Raw genomic sequence first — 26,683 nt, forward strand, 5'->3', positions numbered from 1 at the left:
AGGCATAAAAAGAATATTGTAGAGAAAATAGCTAATGTATATAATGCCGAAAATTGTACTGGAACATTATAATATGGTTAGCATTCTCAAAATCAGTAGATAATGAATAAGTAATGTAGACCCCATTGGTTTCTGGCAGTCTTTCTTGTGGGAAGGGAAACTACCCTGCCATTTTACGTCAACTATGTAGCAGAGGGGGAAAAACAGCTAGCTTTACAAGTAGTTAGACCTGGAAATACTATTACAAGTAATGGAGTCCAAAATAGGCTGCCACATTATTTCAGGTAAATGTTCAAAAGTCAGTTTCACAAGGGGGCACGTGATACTTAACCTCTGGCACGGGAGTAGTCAACAAACGACCATGCTTTAAGGAAAGAGAGGAAATATTTTTTTATGTTACAATTAGATGAGAATGATCAACTCATAGAATACCATATATATTTACACATCTCTCCACATGTAAATATAACGTGTACATAGATATAACATGAATCTATGGTTTTGTATTAATGAGCATATCAGATTCCAACTAATTCCTATATATTCAAGTCTAAGAAGCCAGGTTTGGGGAAGTCCACATTCAAGACTGGAATATCTTCCCAGATTTTGGTTCTAAGATAAACTAAACAATGGCACAAAGTGTGAGAAAAACACCAGTAAGCAAAACAATGAAAAGAGATGGCATAATAACCAAAATGTTTTAAAAGTAAAGGACTGAGAAGGAAACATAATACTTAATAAAAGATACCTATGACAGACCCACAGCCAACATAGGGAAAAGTTGAAAAGAAAGCTTTCCCACTAAAATCTAGAACAAGACAAGGATGCGCACTCACCCCTTCTATTCAACATAGTATTTGAAGCACTAGCTACAGCAATCAGAAAAAAGGGATCAAAATTGGAAGGGAAGAGGTAGAATGTCACTATATGCAGACAACATGATACTATATATAGAAAACCCTGAAGACTCCACAAAAATGACTAGAGCTTACAAACAAATTCAGCAAGGTAGCAGGTTACAAGATGAACGTACAGAAATCTGTTGCATTTCTTTACACTAATAATGAAATATCAAAAAAAAATTTTTAAACCACTTTAAAAATTGCATTAAAAAAAACTTAGGAATAAACCTGACCAAGGAGGTGAAAGACTTATACACTGAGAACTCTAAAACACTAATAAGGAAATTAAAGATGATTTAAAGAAATGGAAAGGTATCCCATGCTCTTGGATCAGAAGAATTAATACTGTTAGAATTGGGCATACTACCAAAAGCAATCTACAGATTTAATGTGCTCCCTATCAAACTACCCAGGACATTTTCCGCAGAAATAGAACAAATAATTATAAAATTTATATGGCATCACAAAAGACCCAGAATTGCCAAAGCAACACTGAAGAAAAAGAACAAAGCTGGAGGCATAATTCTCACAGAATTAAATCAATACTACAGAGCTACAGTAATTAAAACAGTGTGGTATTGGCACAAAAAAAGACATGGACCAATGGAACAGAATAGAGAGCCCAAGAATAAACCCACACACCTACAATCAATTGGTCTTTGACAAAAGAGGGAAGAATACACAATGGAGAAAAGAGTCTCTGACTAGTGGTGCTGGGAAAGCTGGATAGCCTCATGTAATCAATGAAGCTAGAGCACTCCCTCACACTATATACAAAAATAACTCAAAATGGCTTAAAGACTAAGTATAAGACAGGACACCGTAAGTCTGGAAGAAAACATAGGCAAAACATTTTCTGACATAATCAGCAATGTTTTTCTAGGTCAGTCTACTGAGGCAAAAATAAACCAATGGGACCTAATCAAACTTACAAAGAAAAGGAAACCATCAACAAAACAAAAAGACAACCTTGAATATAGGAGAAAATATTTGCAAATGATGCAACTGACAAGGGCTTGATTTCCAGAATATATAAACAGCTTACACAACTCAGTAACAAACAAACAAAAAAAAAAAAATCAAAAAATGAGCAGAAGACCTAAACAGACATTTCTCCAAAGAAGACATATAGATGGCCAATAGGCACATTAAAAGATGCTTAATATTGCTAATTATCAGAGAAATGCAAATCAAAACTACAATAAAGTATCATCTCACACAGGTCAGAACAGCTATCATTTAAAAGTCTACAAACAAGAAATGCTGGAGAGGATGTGGAGAAAAGGGAACCCTCCTACACTGCTGTTGGGACTATAATTTAGTGCAGCCACTATACCAAACAGTATGGAGATTCCTTAAAAAAATTAGTTACCATATGATCCAGCAGTCCCACTCCTAGGCATATATCCAGAGGAAACTAATTCAAAAAGATACATGCACTCCAGTGTCCATAGCAACACTATTTACAATAGCCAAGACATGGAAGCAACCTAAATGTCCATCGACAAATGAATGGATAAAGAAGCTGTGGTATATTTATACAACAGAATACTACTCAGCCATAAAAAAGAATAAAATAATGCGATTTGCAGCAATGTGGATGGACCTAGAGGTAATAGAAAGTGCAGTAAGTCAGAGAAAGACAAATATTACATGATATCACTTACATGTGGCATCTAACAAAAATTAGACAAATGAACTTATTTACAAAACAAAGTGACACAGACAGAAAACAAATTTACAGTTATCAAAAGGGAAGGGAGGGAGGAAGAAATAAATGAGTTTGGGATTAGCAGATACAAACCACTATATACAGAATAAACAACAAGGTCCTACTGTATAGCATAGGGAACTACATTCAGTATCTTGTAAAAACCTATCATGAAGAAGAATATATATATAAATAACTGAGTCACTATGCTGTACACCAGAAACTAAAATAAAATTATAAATCAAGTATACTTCAATTTAAAAAAAGGTTCCATTTAAAAAAAAAAAGTAAAGGACTGAGAAAGACCTAAAAGTAAGTAACATGTATCTCAGTCTAGATCTAAAGTAAGGATGTGGTGTTAGCTCCTGTAATCTGCTTCTAGAGTTAAGAATCTTACTGGGTATTTACTTGGCTTTAATATTTCGACCACTGTTAACTGCACTTTTAAAAATTGAAACACCAACTTATCTAATTTGCTCATTTTTTTACAACTTACTAAGAAAGCAACTTAAGACTTTCTGATACAAATAAATCACAGGTAGCCTTACAAAGAAGCATAAAGACCCAGCTATACGATACACAGGACTGTCCTGTGGTGTTCAAAGAGATCCAGATGTGATAACAATGGAACACTTATTCCTAGAGTAATGTGTATATTCCATAGCCAATACTTCCACTCTACCTTTGGTGAAATTACTGTGCTGCTTGTGTTAACTGAAGTCAACCTGTTACTTTATCTTATCATTTTTCAGTGCAATCAATAAAAATCTTCCTTTTTCCCTATTCCAAGTTTCAGATCAGGAGTAGAAGAGTAAAAAGGAAAAGTCATGTCATCATAAAGATAACATGAAAGGGCAGCATTGAGCTTCAGGGGCTAATTCCCCAGAAGCAGACCTAAACCACATCATTCAGTCATCCTCAGGACATTGATATGCTCATTTCTGAGTGTTCAGTCAGACCTCAGAGTGCCCCCCCTCCCCTTGCTAGCTGGCACTCCCTATGATGCTCGGCCAACTGGGATATGTAATATGTATTATATTTGCCTTCTCAGCCAGTTGCTAATATTTTAGAGAAAAGAAACAGTACCAGGGACTAAATGGATAATACATCATGGAACCCACAATTTTTTTTTTTTTTTACAGAGGTTACTTGTACCTTTATACAGAGGGAAGAGAAGGGAACTGTGCATCTGTGCTGAATGCTAAGACATGTAAGTTACTAAACAGCTGTTATGCACTTGAAAACAAATTGCATTATTTTTTTAATGAGTAATAGAACCAAAATTCAGCCTCAATAAAAGCAGGCATTTAATAGCCCCATTGTAAGGACAATTCCCAATTCCCTCCATTCTGAGTTTACAAGTCATCTTCACCAGATGTGATCTCAGTGTTCCTGTTAAAAATTGATGCAATGTAATTTTATATTTATAAAGATATTTACAGAGCTTTTTTCTTATTCTCAATATTTAACAGCTCGCCATTTCAAACTTGAGAAAAGGGGCTCTTCAGAGGAATGACGTCACAGAGGAAGTGGATATGTAGCTTCTAAAGGTTTTTAGTGTGCCTTGCCTTCCAGGCCCTATTCTGTATAGGCCCAGGAGCTGGGAAATCCCATAATTCAAAGTTACTGAGTGCTTTCATGCACATCATTGTATTTAAATACAACAATCCTGTGACATAATTATCATATACTCATTAACAAATGTGGAATCTAAAACTCAAGGCTCTTAGTAACTTATTTCAGATTGTGGACACCCTTTGCCCATGTATCTGACACCTTTTCATCAAATTAAATTTTTTTTTTAATTTAAGGATAATTTTGGGATACAGAAAGCACACAGTTCAAGTAATGCATTTATTCATTTAACATATATTTTTTCTTCTAGGCACTGGGATACATCAGTGAACAAAACTGAACAAGGATTCCTGCCTTTGTGCCACTCAGATTCTTACTGGGGGAGAAACACAATAAACAATAAGCATAACTAAGTAAATTATATGTGAAAATATAATAAATCCTATGGGAAAAAGTAAAATTGAGTAGGATAAGAGGGATTGGGAAGGTGGGGGTACAGATTAGGCTGCAATGTTAAATAGCACAGCCACAACAGGCTCCACTGGGACAGCGACATTTGAGCCCAAACTTGAAGGAGGTCCCAGGATCAGAGCAGAGTATTCCAAGCAGAGCAGGGAAAGCCAGGGTGAAAACCCCACAACAGGATCACGTCTAGAGTGTGCGAAGGGCAGCGAGACGGCCAGTGTGCGTGAGCAGAAGGTATGAAGGGAAAGGGGTAGGAAATGAGGTCAGACAGGTCAGGAGACAGATTTGTAAGCAACTGTACATATTTTGGCTCCCATCCTGAGAAAATGAAAAGCCATTATAGGTGTTTGAACAGAAAAGTGGCATGATCCAACATTTTTCCAAGGATTACTCTGGCTGTCAAGATTACTCTGGGCCAAAAGCAGATATAGAGACACCCGTTAGAGGCTTGCTCAGTAACCCAGGCAGAGTGGAGACTGCAACCCCAGTGGCAGCAGCAGAGATGGTAAAAAGCTGTCTGCTTCTGGATATATTTGAAGGTAGAGTCAACGAAGTTTCCTTATAGATCGATGCACGGTGAGAAAGAAACAGAGGAATCAAGGATGGCACTTAAATCTATGTTCTAAATGATAGACTTGCTGAGATGGGGAAGGGAAGGCTATGAGAGGGAACAGGTATAAGGAAAGATTAGGAATTCACGTTTGGACATGCTGAGTTTGAGATGAACATTAGATGTCTTACTGGAGGTATTTACTGAGCACATACTATGCAACAGACCTATCACTTAAGCTTCTTTCCTTCTCACTAATGCTAATAAACTACAGAATTGGAACTTGAAAAGTACTAATTTATTTGGAATGCTAGAAAGTGTGTTAAGTTCCAATAAGCCATTATTCTCCATCCTAAAAGGTATGGAATCTAAAAAATGAATGTAGATGTCACCTGTATGAGAGTAACATAAATCTGTCACGTGCCAGCGGGGGGCCCTACCTCAAGGCTTCCCTGAAGGCTGTCCACATGAACCAGCTCAGCTCCGGGTCCAATAGCCTTTTGTTGACACTGATAACAATTATGCTAATGATTTTAAAGATGATGCTGGGAGTTGAACCTACCCTTGTAGGGGTGTCTGAATAGGGAAGAATTAAATAGAATTTGAAAAAGCATAATCAGCACTTTAAATACTTCGATTTGTATTTTGTCTAGATATTTAATTTACCTTGAAATTTCAAAAAGAAAGTAAATTAATGTGAGATATTTATACATATTGAAAAACATCCTAGGAGATGGTAGGAACCAGGTTTCTCACTACTGGAGTGGGAAGAAACAGAAAAGCCAGAGGGGAAGGCTAAAATGGTTCGTGTGATACTGGTAGATTAGGACTGAATACATAGTATATACTCATTTTTAGCTTAATACAGATATTTGAATATAGAAATATTTATAGATATACCCAGGTTAGTATATGCCTGTATTCCTTGCTCTATCAGGTAAAACAGGGCCTGGACACAAACACACCTCAGTAGCAACAAACACACCCAGATCTTGCTTTCTAATACCATTTCCAACAGAAGGAACTAAGGCTTCTTAGAGAAATGGCTTATTCTAGGCTGGAGTAGGGAATATACAAAATAAGCCTGGAGCATCTTATGGTCCATGAAGTAAAGAAGTGCTCAAAAAAAACCCACACTGATTGGGGTATGTTTTTAAAGAGTACAGGAGCCAACTGAAAAAGCTCCCAGTAGCCAAAGCTGAAACAGTGTGAACAACAAAATAACACACTGTTAGATTATAATCCAAAGTATAAAACATCCATGAGTATATACAGATACTCATGACTCAATAAATAAATGGAGATTAGACAAATTTCTCACACAAAAGAATTCCAAATAATTAATGGAGATACTCCCTCCTCAAGGAGGAGCATAATTCCACCCCCACCCACCCCACACACACAATCTCTTAAATATGGACTGTGTATAGTGACTTGCTTCCAAAGAATACAGTATGGAAAGGTGAGGCTGGGAGCAGCTTTGCAGCTGGGGAGACAAACACTACCTCAGCCAGATAATCAAGGCTATTGCTGTCGGTAGTAAGCACGTTCCCCTACATGATGTGATGCAAACAGTACTTAACTTCCGTGACCTCCCTCCCAAACAATCACAACCCCTGTCTAATCACAAGAACACCAGGCAAATCCAAATTGAAGGACACTAAAAAGGACCTGACCAGCACTCCTCAAACTGTCAAAGTAATCAAAAAAAAAGTAAAGTCTAGGAGACAGAATGACTGAATGTAGGATCCTGAATGGATTCCTGGAACAGAAAAAGGACACTAGGTAAAAACTAAGGAAATATGAATAAAGTATGAACTTTAGCTAATGATGATGTATCAGTATTGCTTCATTAGCTGTAACAAGTGTACCGTATTAAAGTAACATGCTGATAATAGGAGACACTGGGTGTGGAATATGTAGAAACTCTCCATAGAATCTTCACAACTTTTCTGTAAACCTAAAACTATTCTAAAATCAAGATTTATTTTTTAAAAACCCTGACCTTAGGGCTACAAGTATGACCACACGAAAAGAATCCCTCAAGTAACTGAATTTAGTAACCCTAGTTATACTAAGAAGAATAAAAGCATCTCATTTATTTTTATGCTCTACAACATGCAAATACAGATCATTTATTTATATATACATATCAATTTTATTCCACCAGACTATAAATGCCATGTGGGTGGAGATTTTCCTCTATTGTTTTCCTCCTCTTCTATTGCTGTACCAGAGCCTGGCACATAGTAAGTGATCAGCAACTATTTACTAATAAATTAAAGAATAAATGAAACTGTTTCAGATAGGCTACAATAAAAACACCACTCAATGGCCCTGCAACATCTAAATAAGAACTAGAGAACTAAGACCAAGGAAAATCCAGACTAAGAACTGAAATAGAGAACACAGCCTAACTTTATGCACTATTTAGTCTCTGAGGAAACTAAGCCCGATGGCCCACTGCAAGAGTTTGACTCTCCTGACGACATCTGTGAGGATCTCTGATGAGCCAGGAGGCCTGGGCTCCACTCTTGCCTTGATCCCTAACTTATATCTTTGAGCAAGTCGCCTAACCTCTCTGAGCCTTCCTTTTCTCATCTGTAAAACAAGATGGGATTAGATGATCTTTAAGATCCCTCCCAATCTTTAACAATTTTTAAAACTTTAAGACAATCTTTAAGCCATGGCATAAGAAAAGAAATAAGAAACTCAAGTAAATTCTCCTCCCCGCCCCCACCTCCTTTCCTTATGCACTGGCCTCACAATTCTCATCAACTGCTATAAATATTAGATTTGACCCTCCTGACCATTCCCCCCATGTTCTGTTTTTTGGACTGTTTATTCCTTTACAGTAGTTTGATTTTGCAGTTTTGGCTTATGAGGGAGTTTGCTCAACATGAATCCAAAAATGCTTTTGCTTACACCACTTCTGGGAATTAAAAACAGACATGATATAAGTATCAGTGCTGACTATTTCAGAACAAAATAAGACACAAATTGTGAAAAGTTAAAAGTAAATTTTATCTTCATATTGTAATATAAATAGGTTGCTGTAATATATAAGATTAGTATCTAAAGGAAGCAATGATTCTTATTAAGCACTAATCTTTGCATTTAATATTTTATCTTTTAAAATGATATACATTCCTCTTTAATTACTGCATTTTTCTGAAAAATTTGATCAGTATATATTGCCAGTCTGGATAAGTGAACCCTCAAAAACCTGTTTTCCCTACTTTTCTATGTGTAGAAGTTTCATTTCATAAGGTGCCTTAACTGAGAAAGTTATTTGATAAGTAAGAATTTTACATTTACAGTAATTAAATGTATCCTCAGAGAACATAAACAATTTTTGCATGTATTTTATGGGTCAACACAAATCACACATTCTAATACTGAGGTATTTTGCTCAGTTTATCACAATCTTTTGCATAACATAGAAAACAATGTGCAATTTTGTAGCAGATGAAGACAGGTAAATATTTTCATACCAATGCTAACACTGAGGTTCTTTGGTGATTTCAGCTTCAAACTACAGTTAACCTCACTATATGCAATTTTTGAACACTGAAGAAATCACAAGTCCTAATATTTGTTCTGGGCTTCTGTTGCTCATAGCAACAAAATTTATCTTGCTGTGGAATGGAATAAGGAGTCTGTTGTGTATTAAAGTACTCAGCTTCGGCCTCCAAATTTAGGTTTTGGCAGATAAACATAGTTACTTTTTGAACTTTGTATTTTTCTAACTTCGAAGAGGGGGAAAGACCCTTAAGAAATGTTTCAAACAGTGAGAAATCCTTAGCCTGAATGCATTCATGCTATTAATATGTAAAGGTGTTGGAGGGAAAAAATGGTACAGAACTTAGACTTTGTTAATACTCAAGTGGTAGTAATCAACCTAACGTGACTCTTAGAAACCAAAACATGTTACATATCCAGAGCACTATTCTTTCTGAGGGGAGACTGTGATGTTTCACCAGTGCAGGAATCGCACACAGGGCAAAACGCACAAGAACCCAGGGATGTGCCGTAGCTCAGCAGTCTGCAGTGGGGCCCCGCAGAAGAAGAGTGGGAAGAGTTATGCCTTTGGCAAGTGCAAGTTCATAAACCCAAGTTTCTCCAAGTAAATGGGACATCTGCCTGCCCAAATGATGGCTACTGGTCATGACACTGGACTTACACCCAAAGTTACTATGGATTGTTTTGTTTTTCTTTTCTATATGCCAGTTGTCTCTTCCTGAGTGAGGTCCCTGCTGACATCCCCAGCTATGGTGTCTTTCACCATCAGTGATTCATCTCAACCCATTTAATGCTGGCACAGGTGACACTAATAGCCAAGGGTCAAGACTTTTAATTTCTTGCCTGAAAGTTGCTGTTTTTGACAGCTCAGCACCTATGGATCTGACTCAGAGAGAAATACGCCACAACTGAACCACAAACAACCACCTCCTTGGTTCTGGGGTAAAGATACTTACTTTTACACCTGAAGCTAGACACAGCCCACCCAGACTAATCTGAAAGAGGATAGCTGCTGAAAAGGCAAGGCAGCAAGTCACACAAATTGAATGGGAAGACTAGAGATTAACTCGTGAACTTGGCAGGAACAGATCCCATGACGGGAGCTGGAACAGCTGGATCTTGGCTGGTGCCATTCCTCAAAGGAAACTGATAAATCCTGAATTTTCCATTTATGTGTAACAGCTGTGTCTTTGTCCCTACAGAGAGTTTGTGATAAATTTCTAAGTGTTGCTAAATTAACTCTTACTACATCAGCTTGAAGGAAATCTTGTATCAGAAGAACTAACACACATCCCAGGGATAGAAATATATTTAAGACTAAACTAAGTAAAATGCTGTGACCTTAATCTTGTGAAGGGTTCTACTTAGCTAAGAAAGAAACTAGAAAACAGTTTATTTTAGAGCACTTTATGCTTCTGATAGTACAGAATCAAGAGTTTGGGAAGCTTAATGCCTGTTTACCAGAAGAGGTCAGAATTCTCGGAATTCTAACGTGTAGAGAAATCTGTAAGAATGAGAAGACCGTTCAGTTTTCAGGTCAGTTGTCTTAAATTATCTCCTCTGTTATGGACCCCAGTAGTTTCAGGGGTGCACTTTAGAGTAGCTTCTGTTTTCATCACTTTTGACAATTAGGTAGCTTTTTGTTGTTCTCAAGATAAATGACCCCTCCAATGACCACCTTGCAGGGCCACTGTGATTACTTGGTTACTGGATCTTCTCATCTCAGTAAGTAGAAAACCACAAGGTAACAATTTCAAGTCACTCACTAAACCAGATTAAGACAGACACAGCAAAGTCTAGAGCTTTAAAACCATTCTGACTAGTGTCAATGTGACTAGTCTTGCCCACAGTTATGACAGAAGCAAACGCTGTATGCATTCTCCTTGCTTTTCTCCGCCACCTTTACTGACAGTTGCCAAATCAACACTACTGTAGAAGACATCATGATTCCCACTGTATGTGTTATGTCACATCTTGAGGTGAGAAGAGTAGGGTTAAACCCCTCTTCTTCTCTCTACAAGATCAAGGTCATCCAAAATTACCCACTATTTCACTGTTCTGGAAATATTTAAAATGCCACTTCAATAGATTCCCCAAGTATGGCATCACCCCTTGAGTTGACAACAGACTGGTAGGAAAGAAAGACAAGAACAGTGGAAGAAGTCAAAGTCCCAAGGAGTCAGTCCTTTACAGCTTTATTTTTTTGCCTAGGAAACCTCAGCCATTCCTTCCCCTGATTTAACTGCTACCTGTACGCCAATGACACCCAGATCAACATACCCGCACAGACCCCTCCAGGCTGCAGACCCATAATCCCAGTGGTGTAGTGAGCGTCTTCACCTCAATTTCTCTTGGGCAACTCAAACTAGAGAAGACTAAATCTGAACCTGTATTACTTTTTCTCAGAACTTGCTTTTCTCCTCTTCCCCGTTTCTCATCCAAAATAGAAACCTACATGTCAGCTTTGACTTCTCCCCCTCCTCAGTCTGATCAGCCTCAGTGCCAGACTTTACTCCATCCCCTCCGTTCTGTTATTGCCAGGTTCTCATTATCACTTGCTTGGTGTCTTACAGGGCCTTCTAACTGGTCTGTGTCCACCAGTCCTGGCCCCCTCAAATCCATCCTCTACGCTACTGCCAGAGAGATCTTTCTCTAATTCAAATCTGATTGTGTCTCTTCTTAAATCTCTTCACGGCTTCCCACTGCTGACAGCAGTATGGTGTAGAAGGCACATATCATAATACTTCTTGCCTTTCCTAGATTACTGTGCATGTCTGCAAGATATAGAAGGAACACACCAAACCCCTTACACATTATTACAAATACTTACTTACACTTCTGCCTCCTGGACTGTCACTCATTAAAGGCACAGGCAATTCTGTATTCAGTTTGATAACCCTGATGCCTAGCATAGATACCATCTAGTACACTGTATACTCAAAAGATATCCGCTATTCTTGAAGAGGGTTCCAAGATTTATTCAACTTCAAAAAGGAGGAGAGAGAGAGCACCACCACACCCAGATTTATTTATCCTGCAAAACTCACACGCATATAATATCAATATAAATATACCTTGTCAGATAATCCGTCAGATGGTTGAATATTCCTTTTCTCTGAAGTCTGTTTTAGTCCCTTCAGAAATCCAAAGGTCTTCACTCAGAAAAAATTTCCAAAAACTATCTGTATAGCACAAAACACCACAACTGCCCAGTACTGCTACATCACTTCCATGGGGAAGGTTACAGAGTGCTTATAACTGGCTACTGGTATTGGAATTATGACTGTGGTTTGTGTATATTTGTGTGTATGTATGTGTGTGTGTGTATGTATGTATATATACACATACATACACACACCCTCTTAGGTACATGTCTTATCTACTCCCCCAAAGAGACAGAAGTGGATCTGTGTCCTGTTTACCACTCTACTCCCTATATCATTCCCCACAGTGTCTGCTCAACAGACATACAATCCCAGTTATAATAATGAGGCATTAATTAATAAGAGTACTGGCCAGGAGCTAGGATCCCAACTGCTGTGATTAAGAGGTGAAAAAAGAAAAGTCCTTGTCCTTAATGAGCTTATATATAAATGAGAAGTAATATGAGGAGGAAGTAACAATTTTGGCACTTGACATAAATTAAGTTACTCCTCACAAAAACTGTAAGATAGGATCATTACTGTCTCTACTCTGTAGGTGAGGGAACTAACGCAGAATAATTTGCCCTAGAACACACGCCTCGTAAGTGGCAGAGCAAGCATCTGTACCTAGGTTGGGAGCCCGCGTTCTCAATTAGTAGTCTATACTGCAAGTGGTTTTGTTATGTCAAATTTGAAAGAAGCAGCTTAAAAACTGAACATTTTTATATTTCCATCCCAATGATCTTCAGACAACTGCAAAATATAAGGAGGTTTTTTTTTTTTAAACTGTTATTTCATAGCTTTGCAGAGAAGGCAGTAAAGTGCACTGAATTAGAGTTCGTGCTCTGCAGTCCAGACCGCCTGGCGTGCCACCCAGGCTCTGCCTCATATGAGCTGTGTTTTCTTGGTTACTTTATTACTTCCTCAGAATTTCAGTTTTTGCATCTGTGAAATAAGGAGTATAATACTCTCTATTTTATAGGGTGAATGTGAAGATTAAATGATGTAAAACCTGTAAAATCCTTAATAAAGACTTAATGAATACCAATACTAGTAAATTCACAGCAATAAAAGCCAACAAAGAAAAAAAACTACAAAAACAGAAAGCATTATCACAAAAGATCCAGAACTGCCAAAGAAATCCTGAAGGAAAAAAAAAGAAAGCTGGAGGTATAATCCTCCAGAATGTAAACAATTCTACAGAACTACAGTAATCAAAACAGCCTGGTATTGGCAAAAAAAAAAAAAAACAAAAAAAAACAGATATATGGATTAATGGAACAGAATAGAGAGCCCAGAAATAAACCTGCACACCTATGATCAATTAGTCTTCAACAAAAGAGGCAAAAATAACACAATGGAGAAAAGATAGTCTTTTCAGCAAGTGGTGTGGGAAAAGCTTGACAGCCTCATGTTAATCAATGAAGTTACACTCCCTCACACTATATACAAAAATAAGCTCAAAAGATTTAACATAAGCCAGGACACCATAAAACTCCTAGAAGAACACAGGAAAAACATTCTGTGACACAAATCATAGCAATGTTTTCTTAGGTCAGCCTACCAAGACAATAGAAGTTTTAAAAAAAATCTAATCAAACTGAAAAGCTTTTGCACAGCAAAGGAAACCGTCAACAAAATGAAAAGACACAGAATAGGAGAAGATATTTGCAAATGAAGCAACTGACAAAAGCTTAGTTTCCAAAATATACAAACAGCTTATACAACTCAATAATAAAAAAACAACCCAATCAAAAAAAGGGGCAGAAGACCTAAATAGACATTTCTCCAAAGAAGACATCCAGATGGCCAACAGGCACATGAAATGATGCTCAACATCACTAATTATTAGAGAAATACAAATCAAAACCACAATATGGTATCGCTCACGTTGGTCAGAATGGCTATCATCAAAAAAAATCTACAAATAAATGCTGGAGAGGATGTGGAGAAAAGGGAACCCTCCTATACTGTTGGTGGAAATGTAAATTGGTGCAGCCACTGTGTTCCTTAAAAAACTAAAAACAGAGTTACCATATCCAGCAATCCCATTCCTGGGTATTTATCGGGAGGAAACCCTAGTTCAAAAAGATTCATGCACCCCAATGTTCATAGCAACAGTATTTACAATAGCCAAGACATGAAAGCAACCTAAATGTCCATTAACAAATGAATGGATAAAGATGTGTTGCGCGCGCGCGCACACACACACACACACACACACACACACACACACAATGGAGTACTACATAGCAGTAAAAAAGTGAAATAATGCCACTTGCAGCAACATATATTTTCCCAGATATTATCACACCAAATGAAGTAAGTCAGAGAAAGACAAACATCATATGATATCACTTATGTATGGAATCTAAAATATGATACAATGAACTTATTTACAAAACAGAAACAGACTCACATAGAAAAAAAACTCTTGGTTACCAAAGGGGAAACAGAGAGGGGGATAAATCAGGAGTTTGGGATTAGGAGATACACACTACAGTATGTAAAACAGATTAACAACAAAGTCCTACTGTATAGCACAGGGAACTACATTCAACATCTTGTAATAACCTATAATGAAAAACACTATTCATATATGTATAACTGAATCACTTTGCTGTATACCAGAAAATAACACAACGTTGTAAATCAACTATACTTCAATTAAAAAAAAATACAGAAAGCATTACTTACAGAAGCCAGTAATCTTCCATCTTCCTTCATAGCAAGGTAACGGTTTGCACACACTCCTTTGATAGACACGACCCCTCTCTCCTCTGCTTGAAGTTGTAGTTTGACTATAAGTAATGGGAAAAAAATTACCTTTGTAGCATCATGGAAAAAAGAGCTATGTACACATTTATATAGTATATAGGGTACAGACAAGAGACACTTGGGCAATCAACAGATCTACCCTAGAGACCTGGTAGGGGCGGGCAGGGGACAAGAGCCAGATGTCAATTAAACTCTCTTAGAGAGGAGAGGCAGGTCCACTAGAGCATGACCCCTTGACTCCATACTCATGCCAATGTTAGAGAGCAAAGAAGAGGGACAGGTGAAAATTTTTTCCTTTAATACATTTGGCAGTTAACTACTTAAACTTTTTTAAGTTTTAGAGTACATAAACCACCTGTGAGGATTTCCACACTACTGCCTAAGTTTAAACCCTTTAAAAGTTATTTTTAACCAGTTCTTTAAAAATAAAATATAACTGCTAACTATTATCTTTTAGTTTGTATTTCCTTGAGTTTCTGTGCATCTTATTTTTAGCTTCCCCTTCAATACAATACCAGTGCATATCCTTGTTTTTGGAGGGGCTGTGATGTATAGATTTTTTTAAATAAGTATCTAGTGGAAAAACAAAATACTTATACTTAATTTGCTTATACTGTGTGATGAAAGATTTTCAGAACGTAAAATCCTGAAGAGAATGACCTGTGTTACACTACATTATCAATATTAAGCAGATTGTAGGGAAACAAAAAATTGATATGACATGATTATGACAATAATGCCATATGGACAAATAATCACCTAATTAATTAAATTAAAGTTTAAAATTTGTTTTGCTCTTCAGAGGCAGCATTCTCCTTCCCAAAACAGCATTCCCCAAAATGTATTTTGGCTAACAGAGATGACTTTAAAAACAGATTCTGGGGCCAAATAAATTTAGGAAGTTCTTGGTGAAGTCAAGTTAACTCTTTATCGTCAAACTTCTCAGAACTCTGCTTCTCATAACCTGCACTGTACATCACCGTAAGAGGATCAGGTATACAGTGTTTATAAAATGTGCTTGGTCTCAGAACAAGTTTTTCATAGGCCATCCTATAGTATTATTGAGAGCAACAGAAAAAATTATTATTAACTTTGTTAGATATAATTATGTCATAGTAATTATGCTTTAAGTTTTTCCTATCAGGCCAAGTAAAAAACAAGACATTTAGCCTTAAAATATTCCAGCAACCAATTAATAATGTTTTTATAAAGTGGGCAAGATAAACAAGATTGATTAACCTATGTCAATATTTATTAGAAGCATAGGAGTTCATTATTCTATTCTCACTACTTTGAGTGTTTGAGAATTTATAAATTTTTTTAAAAAGACATTCGTTGTACATTTAATGTCTGATTTTCCTCTATGTACCTGCCAACCCAGGTAAAATTCTACAGTTTTCTGAATCTTAAAAGATATACAAAGTTAAAGGAGTATAATCAAGACTTGTAAACTAAACAGAGAGAGGCATAAAGTCTTTTCAACATTACGGGAAAACGTAGAAATCAGCTTTATTTTTAAAAAAATACAATCAAAATCCCTTTAATGACTATGATTAAATCCTTTTATGTGGCTCTAAAGTGGTCTAGATAAGTCATATTAATTATGAATACATCTGCATCTCTTTTTAACTCATAAAGTTTATAAATAAGCCAAGACGGCATAATCAATCACTATACTTTATTTGGTGTTTTATCAATAAACTTACCCAAATTCTGCCCACCATCTTGTAAATGTGTATTACTGGTCACAAGGCAGATTATTAATATTAATCTGTGGCCAATACCAGTGACTCAATACCCAGCGTGAATGTCATTGTTCATTTATTCATTGATTTTTGACAGATTTCTTGGCTACTCCAAATTAGGATATTGTCATTCAATAAGCCACTAAAAAAAGCATTAATTGTAGATGCTTGAAAAGTACTTCCATTGCTATATAATCATAAAAATATAAACTTTAAAAATAGCCAGAGCCTAAAACAAGAAGGTAGATAAGCCACAAAATCATAGATTTTCTTAAAAAAAAAAAAAAAAAAACCAATTCTGAGATGCAAAGAGACCTAAACGAACTAAATTCCACACACAGATGATTCCATCCCAAAAAAGAGATGACCTGCTGCTTTCATCTCTGACAGGTGGAAGACCAAATCTGCTCAAAAGGAGAGTTTGGAGAAACCAGCTGAACTTTTAAAAACCTTTAATAGCTGCCAATGTGAGGAGTTAGAATTCGGTGGAGCCCTAATCAAAGAGCAGCTCCAAGCCACCTGCCAGTTCTCTCCTACAGAGCTTGCACCTAGTGCACAACCAAGATACCAGGGGCAGGGACAGAACAGAAGAACTGAGAGAGCCTCCTGAAGCACCTAAGGCCTTTCCCGCAAAGCAATAGTCCACCGAAGGCTGGGAGCAGGAAGGAGCTGACAGAGAGCCCTCTGAGGTGCACTGAGCCTTTACCAAATGCAAAGCAGGACGAAGGGAGAGCTTCCAAGACAGGGAAAGCACAGGGTAGAGTTCAAGAGCAAGATGAACTCCAGACCTACCCAGACAGTTAACAGCTGGGCTCTAAGGCAAACAGGGATACAAAAAAACTACTCAATTTAAAAGAAGGCAGGAAAGGAGGGAACAGAAGGACAAAGAACAGATAGGGGAATTAGAAAACAAATGCTGAAGTGGCAGATTAACACGTTGATTGGGTAACGGCAGTGTTTCCCCAGGGGCACCGAGTCCACAGTGAGCCATCAACATGTTAAACCCAAACGTATCACTAACTACACTAAATGGAAATGAACTAAACACTCCCGTTTAAAGGAAAAAAATTGTCAACAATATAAAGAGACAAAACCCAATTGTACTGTTTATAAGAAAACACTTTAAATACAAAGATACAGCCACACTGAAAGTAAAAATGTGGAAAAAATACAAGATGCACACCCTAATTATAAGAATGCTAGTCTAGGGAGGAGGGTATAGCTCAAGTGGTAGAATGCATGCTTAGCATACACAAGGTCCTGGGTTCAATCCCCAGTACCTCCTCTAAAAAATAAATAAGTAAACCTAACTACCTCCCCCTGCAAAAAAACAAAACAAACAAACGAAGAATGCTGCTCTAACACATTACCGTATATAAAATAAGCAACAAGGATCTACTGCATAGCACAGGGAACTGTTTTCAATTTCTTGTAGTAACATATAATGGGAAAGAATCTGAAAAGAAAAAATATACTTGCATGTGTATATATATAACTGAATCACCTTGCTGTACACTTGAAACTAACATTGTAAATCAACTATACTTCAATACAAAATAAAAAGTATTAAAAAAAGACTGGTGATCTAGCTATATTAATATTTGCTGATTGGACTTCAAGGTAAGTTCTATAACTAGAGATGAATAGGGTTATTTCATAAGAGGGTCAGATATATCAAGAAGATATTATAAACACATAGCACTAAATAGAACTTTAAAACATCAGAAGCAAAATTAACAAAAGAAATCAATAAGAATATGGACAACGAATCTATGTTCACGTGTAACTGAAAAATTGCAGTCTACACTGGAATTTGACACAATATTGTAAAATGACTGTAACTCAATAAAAAAAGTTAAAAAAAGAATATGGAACATATGAATATTATCGACCAACTTGATCTTTTTTTTTTCCCCCCCAGTCAGGTAGGTTTTATTTACCTGGGACTTTACTCTCCTCTTAACATCATAGTCATTTGAAAATGATATTAAAAAAAAATTAACTGCCAGCATGGTGAGCCATTCTATCCTATTTTCAGCCTAGTGGACTTGAATTATTCAAATCAATTAACTCCAGTTGAGAAATTATTTTTCCAAAGTCATCATGATGTTAAGTGATATCAAGGGCTCTTGTCCTGAATCGTTGGTGCCCCTAGTATATTTGTTCTTTTTTTAATTCTCAGATATAATTCACAGAAAATACAATTCACTTAAAGCGTATACACAATTCAATGGCTTTCAGTTTATTCACAGAGTTGTGCAATCATCACCATGATGAATTTTTTTTTATGATGTTTCCATAGCCTTTAGTACTCACATCCCATGTCCTGATAGATCACCGTTCCCAGTCCTAGGCTACTACTAATCCACTTCCTGTCTCTATAGATTTACGTGTTCTGGATATTTCATATAAATGGGATCATATACTATGTGGTCTTTTGTGACTGATTTTCTTTTAGCATGTTTTCAAGGTTCATCTATATAACAGCCATTTATCAGTACTTCACTCCTTTTTATTGCCAAGTAACAGTCCACTAAACAGACCATATTTGATCTACCACCCATCTATCAGTTGATAGCCATTTTGTTTATTACGAATGTTTAGCTATTGGGAATAATACTTCTATAAACATTCATGTACAAGATCTTTTGTAGACATGTTTTCATTTCTCTTGCATATAAACCAAGAAGTTAAATTACTGAGTCATATGATAACTCTATGTTTAATCATTTGAAGAATTATCAGACTGTTTTCCAAAGCAACCATTTTACATTTCCACTAGGAATTGAGCATTCCAATTTCTCCATATCCAGGCCACAGTCATTATAATCTTTTTTTTTTAATTTTTTAACTATAGCCATATTAATTGGGTGTGAAGTGATACCTCATAGTTCTGATTTGTATTTTTCTGGTGGGTAATGATGACCAGCATCTTTTCATGTGCTTAATGACTATTTGTATGTCTTTAGAAAAACATCTATTCAGATCCTTGGCTCATTTTTAAATTAAGTTGCCTTTTGATCATTGAGTTGTGAGAATTCCTTATATGTTCTAGAGACAAATCCCTAATCAGATACCTGATTTGCAAATATTTTCTCCCATCCTGTGGGTTGTCTTTTCACCTTCTTGATGTTGCCCTTTGAAGCATAAACATTTTTAATTTTCATGAAATTCAATTTATCAATTTTGCTTTGGTTATTTATGCTTTTGATGTCATGTCTGAGAAACTACTGCCTAATCCAAGGTCATACACCCACTCTTTTCTCTCAAGAGTTTTAGTTTTACCTTGTCCATTTAGGTTTGATCCATTCTGAGTTAATTTTTATATGAATTCTTTTGCACGTGAATATGCCTAAACTGACACTACATCCAACAATATCTAAAGAATAGACATTCTTTTCAGAGAATACTCCCAAGAATAAATCATAAGCAGGCCAAAAAACAAGTCTCAATACATGTATTAAAACAAGTCTTAATATAGAGTACTATATTAGAAATTAGTAACAATAAGATATCTAGAAAATCCCCCAAATATTAGGAGATTAAGTAATACATTTCTAAAAAAAACACAGATAAAAGGAATCACAAGGGAGATTAGAAAATACTTTTAATCATATAATGAAAATTCCACATGCTTAAAAGAAAAAATATAGCTTTAAGTGTTTATATTAGAAAAGCAAAAAAAAAAAAAATTATGAAAATCTAAGCTTCTACCTTAAGTACTAAAAAGGGAAGAGCAAATTAAGCCTAAGGTTAATAGCAGAGGGAATAGTTACTACATAACAATTATACACTTGACTATATACAGATTAGTAGAAAATAATCCTCAAAAGTTAACAGGTATTTTCAGAGTGATTCAACAAAAATAGTTCTACTTTCATGTTTTTTGATACTTAAATTTTTTTCTTGGTTGAACATGTTGCTTCTATCATAAGAACATGACAATGTTAGCATTGCAGAATTTTTAGGCAATCTAGAATAAAATACCAAGTGTATGCCATATTAAACATGACTATGAATATAATCGCATTCATGAGTTTCAAGAGGGAAAGTAAATTTCTCAATTAAAAGAGATGTAAGAAGCATATCAATCAAAAGCAGTGTGTGAACTTGAATCCTGATGCAAGCAAGCCAACTTTAAAAATTATTGTAAGGCCATAGGGAAAATTTTTAACAGTAACTGGATGTCTCATGTGTCTAAGGGAATTTTTTACATTTTTAGGCATGGAATTATAATTATTTTTTAAAGGATCTTTTATAGATACGTATCAATCATTTATATATCTAATAGGTACTAATACATACATATCATCCATGTAATAATTTATATAATCTTTTTTTTAATTATTTGATGAAATGGCATGATGCCTAGGATATACTTCAAAGCAATCCAGTAGTAGGGAGGGGGAAAGAGCTAAGGCAGGTATAGATGAAACAAGATTGGTCATGTGATGACTACTGAAGCTGGGTGATGGGTACATGGGGTTCATTAAACTGGTCCTTCTATATTTTGTATGTATTTGAAACTTCCCTTAATAAAAAGTTTTTTGGGTTTTGAAAGAACAAAAAAGTAACCAAGGCAGTTCATTGAGCAATTACTGTTAAATCTGGGTAGCAGTTTATTGAAGCACAGTGTCTTAGACAATTCAGGTTGCTATAACAAAAATACCACAGACTGGGAGACTTACATGACAAACATTTCTCACAGTTCTTAGAGTCTAAAGACTCCAAGATCAAGGTGGTGTTAGATTCAATGTCTGGTGAGAGCTCTTTTTCTGGTTCACAAACAGCTGTCTCCCCTCAGTGTCCTCACATGCCAAAAGGGGTTAGGGAGCTCTGTGGGGAACTGATCCCATTCATGAGGGCTCTACCTTCATGACCTAATCACCTCCCCACAGCCCCATCGCCTAAGACCATTACATTGAGGGTTAGGATTTCTGCATATTAATTTGGGGTGGGTGAGGCACAAACATTCAGTCCATAACAGGTATAAAACCTGTGTTAATGTCCCAGAGTGAGTCCCTGAGATATTTGTGGATTCTACACAATGTGAAACCTTAGCCAATATTCAAGGACATTGGACAGTCCAGGCCAGTGGAATTAAATTTGGTTACCTTCAGCCTTTTAGTTGTCACTGTTTCATGTCAGACTGGCTTCATGGGGAGGAAAGATACAACAATCATACTTGAGATTTAGAAGACTCTTAATAAGCAAAGCCACTGGATCTTAAAATATAGTAAAGGCATAAGCCAAAGACATAGTCCATTTGCTGGCAGAGGGGGCAGTGGGAATGGGGGAGAGGGAAGAGGGTCTTCTTGAAAGGAGCAGCTTTAAATATCAGGTACTTCAAGGCCGGGAAGGAAAGGGATTATACTACATTTCCATGTAAAGAACACAATGTAAAATTTTCCATACTTTTCAGGAAACGAAACAACATAATAACCAGACAAGCTAGCAAAAATTCATTCTGAAAAATGGAGGATGACTTTATCATCGACTCTTCTGAACCATATTATTCTTGCCACCTAAAAGGAAGCTTGCCACCTAAAAAGTGCTTAATGACTATGAAATAGAAAATTAATTTTTGTAGTATAAGTAAGTACCTACTCCCTTGCACACACACTGAGCTAGACTCCAGAACTACAATCTACCTTCTGTGGTCATTTCCTTGTTCCCTTTCTCCTCGGTCTAGGCCAAGAATCCTCTCCTCTATATTTTCATGTTAATCTGCTTTCTCTACTCAGGACAATTCTGTACCATACCTGTCTGTCCCTCCTTTATTGTGAGCCTCCTGAGGGCGGGAACTGCACCTTATCCATCCCTATAACCCATGCACTAGCACAAAGCCAGGCCCGTAGAAGGATCCTGTGAGTGTTTGGTGGACTGAAAGCATCTCATGCAAGAGAAGAAAACAGGTAAAGGAACCACTGCAGCAATGTCCTCGGTGTCACACTGAAGTATTATACGGGTGCTATGAGACAACAGAAAATGATCTCTTTTATTGGGTGGAAAATCCGAGAACCTTTCTAGGAGGGATGAGGTTCGAGCTGAGTTTTGAAGGATAAATAGGAGATAATCTCATGAATAAGGTAAAGGGTGGGGAGACTAGAAGGAATGATATTCCAGGTAGAATGTCATTCCAGGACTGAGACATGAAACAGCCACACTTGTTCTAAACAGTCATGTCCAAGACAGGTAAAGGAACCAGCAAAATCCAGACTGAGAAATTCCAATCGTCAAATAATCCAATTTCCTCAGCAATCAGTTATTAAGGAGAAAACAGGACCGAAGGAGGACCAGAGGCTAAAAAAAAAGCTTAAAACTCACATATTTTTCAAAAAGCAAAACTAAGGCAGAATATTTAAGGATGTCTGTCAGTGTGATGAAACTATAAACAAATGCAAAGAGGTGGTATAAATAAAAATCTGTACTTTTATTGGGGAGGCAAGGGACTGTGATTGGAACAGGGGACACAGAGAGGGTTCCAGGGTGGCTGGCAATGTTCTGTCTTCTGATCTGAGTGACAATTACAAGAATATTCACCTAGTAACAATCCATTAAAGTATAAATTTGTTTTATGTGGTTTTCTGTATCTGTTACATTTTACATTTTGAAGGTTTTTAAATTTTTTTTTTTTAAATCTACACTGAAAGACCTTTCTAAATTGGATCTTGGACACTGATGCAGCCCAGGTCATTTCAGTAAGCTGGAGACCACCCACTACATTCAGTTCTGGGAGGCACAGAAGTCAACAATTTTGATTAACATAGACTTCTGATGGCTTACTAATGTTTATATTAAATCCAAGTAAGAAGTAAACTTGGAAAAATAAACTGTGTTATCCAAGCTTAAGACTCAATTCTTTTTCCTCTGTTGTAGCATAAAAACAAAAGCTATAAACTATAAAATTGAAGAATCTCATCATTAGGCAAGATCTTACTGGTCAACTGGCCCCATCATTATACAATCACGTCTTAATCCCACCTACAGCATCCCCGAGAAACAGCTGTCTGTTACTTGAAAATCTTTAGCAAATGAGAATTTACAATCTTTCTAAAATGATTTAGATATGTAAACAAATGAACAGAAACTCTGATCACAGTAAGTAAACCACTCAAATGTTCAAGGGCTCAGAATATTACCATTTGACACATTTAGTTACGCAGTATAACCAAAAAGCCAAATTATTATTTCAGTGTGACCACCATTGCTCAAAATATTTTGCAACTCCTTTTTTGGAATTCCCTCCAGAATCCGCATCACTTTCTTTTATATATATATAAATACAGATGGACTTTTGACATTTAATATTGGTGATGCTTGCTAAGATTTAAGAGCTCCAATATGCATCATTTTCTCTTGAATAGGATCAAGGATGACAAACCTTAAAATCGTAAATACCAGTCTGTTAGAACTCTGAAGGACTTCAGGGATCATCCAGGGCCCTGTCCTAGTTTATAAATACGGAAGCTGACATTTAGAGAAGTTTGTCCCTGGTGAAAGAATATGGTTTTTGGAAACAGACAAGTTGGTGTTTCCAAGAACGGTGAATACATTTATTCATTCATTCAATAAACATTTGTTAGTAACAGCTATGTGCCAGGTTCTGTTCTAAGCAATAGGAAGCACAAAGGGAAATATAACATCAGTCTTCGACTTTGAAGAACGCACAGCATCGCCGAGAAGAGGGTGGTACCCAGATGAACAACTAAATGAGCTCAATACTGAAAATGCCATGAGAGAAATGCACACAAGCTACCTGAGAGCACTCAGAAGGTACACCTAACCCAGCCTGGGAGCTGAAAGGTTTCCTGGAAGCAGTGACAACTGAATGGATACCAAAGGAATTAGCAGGAATTAATAACGAAGAGAGAGAGTAGGAACAACAACAAAAAGCACACTTACATAACCTGCAAAGGAGAAAGGGAGAGAAAGCATGGCACAGCCAAGGCAGGTCAGGTACTTGGGTGTGGCCAGCACAGAGTGAGGGTGTTGAGTGTGCTGTGCAAGAGGGCATCACAGGACAAGATGAGGAGAGGCTAGGGGCTCTGAATACCATGGTAAGGAGTTTGATAGTATTAAGATGAAAGAATGAGAGCTTTGAATGAAATAGTTGGGATGGAGAGAAGTGATAAATGTGTGACAAATGAAGGAAACAGAATTAACGAAAGTAAATATGAAGGGAATGAAGGAAATGGAGGTAAGAAGGACGGAGGGAAGAAAGGAAGGAAGGAAGGTTTCCTTCTGAGCCACAGGTTTCTCTGTCTTGGATAACTGGGTGACTGCTGAGATGAGAAGTACAGGAGGAGGGTGAGGTTGGCAAGACAAGGCAATCAGATATGTGCCCTTAAGACATATTGAACGTGCGGAAAATCCAGACAGAGATATCCAGAAGACAGTCAGCTATACAAATCTGGAGCTCAAAAAAAACCTATGCTAGAAATAAAGATTTAGTAATTGCAGCAAACAGTGGCTACCTTGGGCAAATAGATTGCCCTCAGCCCACAGAGGAAGATATTAAAATGGTTGAGATGCTCCAGAACAGTGTGTAGCAGACGTAAATTAAACAGCAAGGGACAGAACCCTGGGAAGCACCAATACTTATGGGAGGAGTAGAGGGTGTAGAGCAAGTAGAGCCTGGAAAAGAGTGGTCAGGCCAAGCCAGCGCAAGCAGCGGTGTGCTACAGACACACTACACACACACACACAGAGATTTGGAAACTAAGGAACAGAACTGCTACTATTTGCAGATGATACAATTTTCTGCATTAAAAATCAAGAGACTAAATGCAACGTAATATTCTGGACTGGATCCTGGAATAGAAAAACGGTGTTAGTGGAAAAAGCGGTGAAATCCAAATGAAGTCTGTAGTTTAGTTAACAGTAATGTACCAGTATCAGTTTTTTTTTAAGTTTTGACCAAAGTGCCACAGTTATGTAAGATGTTAACCTTAGGGAAAGCTGGGTAAAGGATATAAGGGGCCTCTGTAAAATCTTTGCAACTCTTCTATAAATCTACAATTATTCTTAAATGAAAAGGTTTTTTAAAGTCAAAATAAAATGCAAATGAACTATTGGAAATACTTCAGTAAGGTTGCTTCATACAAGATTATATAAAAACTAATTGAGTTTCTGTAATCCACAACAAGCTGTTAGAATATACAATTACTTTCAAAAAGATAACATTTGAGATAATAACTAAATGTACATAGGACTTATATGGAGAAAACTATAAAATCTGATTGAAAGTCATTTGGAAAAGACTTCATGGGGGAGCTATATATGCTTACAAACGGGAAGACTGAATATAGTTAAGATGTAACTTCTCGCCTCAAATAATCTATAAATATAATAAACCCACAAGACAATGGTCAGAAGTAGAAAACCAAGGAAGAGTAAAAACCAAATGAAGACAGAATCTCAAGTGGGACCTTCTAATGTTAAATGGTACAAAGGAGGTCAGGTAATATAAGACTGAAAAGTAACCTTGGATTTAACCAGAGTAAGAATTTGGGAACAGTGAATGCAAACAACTTCCTAAAGAGGTTTGACTGAAATAAACCACAGAAATTAGATTGTAGTGCTCAGAAAAAATAACATGATGTCAAACGCATAGATTCTGGGGTCAGACGGAATTGGACTCAAAAAATCAGGTTTCACCACTTACTGGCTGAGTTTACCGCTCCACCTGCACAATGGAAAATAATTGCTATTGCACAAGGCTGTCATGAAAATTAGATATTAGATCTCTCTCCCAATGTAAACGTTTTAGCATACAATAATCAAAGATGTTGGCCTCCTACTCTGCCTTCTTTTCTAATGCTTTGTTTTGAGATTTAAGGAATTATATGCATTGTTAGGAAACCTTGTACTTAACCAAGGACATGAGGATATCTAGGAAAGGGCAAGTATGACCTACAAAATGTGGCTCAGGCATCTTTCAAAACATATGTCATTTATGCTGTATATAACATCTTACCATAGTGAGGCTGATTCTTTACCTCTAGCAAATAAAGTTATGGTTTCACTATTCTTAAGGGAATGTAAACGGTACTTACTGCAAAGAAGACACAGACCTTATACAACTTGTCAATCTATTATCTTGTGTTTACACTCCACAAAATGGTATCCGTTGCCTTTTATGTGTGAGGAACTATTCTAGGAGCTAGAAATACAATGGTAAGAAAGAACAAAGTCTCTGCCCTCACAGAGCTCATGTTCTAGTGGCAACTGCATGGTATTTCTTTAGTTGGGCCACCATTAATGTTATTTCTCATTTAAGTAATCTAAAG

At 36.7% G+C, this 26,683-nt stretch overlaps 1 protein-coding gene across 1 annotated transcript in view; it reads right to left on the bottom strand.

Moving 5' to 3' along the window:
- FGF2 (fibroblast growth factor 2) overlaps positions 1-26,683 on the bottom strand; it is a 61,634-nt gene that overhangs the window by 5,738 nt on the left and 29,213 nt on the right. Inside the window, 1 exon segment of the mRNA XM_074341263.1 lies at positions 14,566-14,669. Within this exon segment, the coding sequence (XP_074197364.1) occupies positions 14,566-14,669 (104 nt within the window).

Source organism: Camelus bactrianus, chromosome 2, assembly GCF_048773025.1.
Source record: "Camelus bactrianus isolate YW-2024 breed Bactrian camel chromosome 2, ASM4877302v1, whole genome shotgun sequence".
In the NCBI taxonomy this organism is placed as follows: Eukaryota; Metazoa; Chordata; class Mammalia; order Artiodactyla; family Camelidae; genus Camelus; species Camelus bactrianus.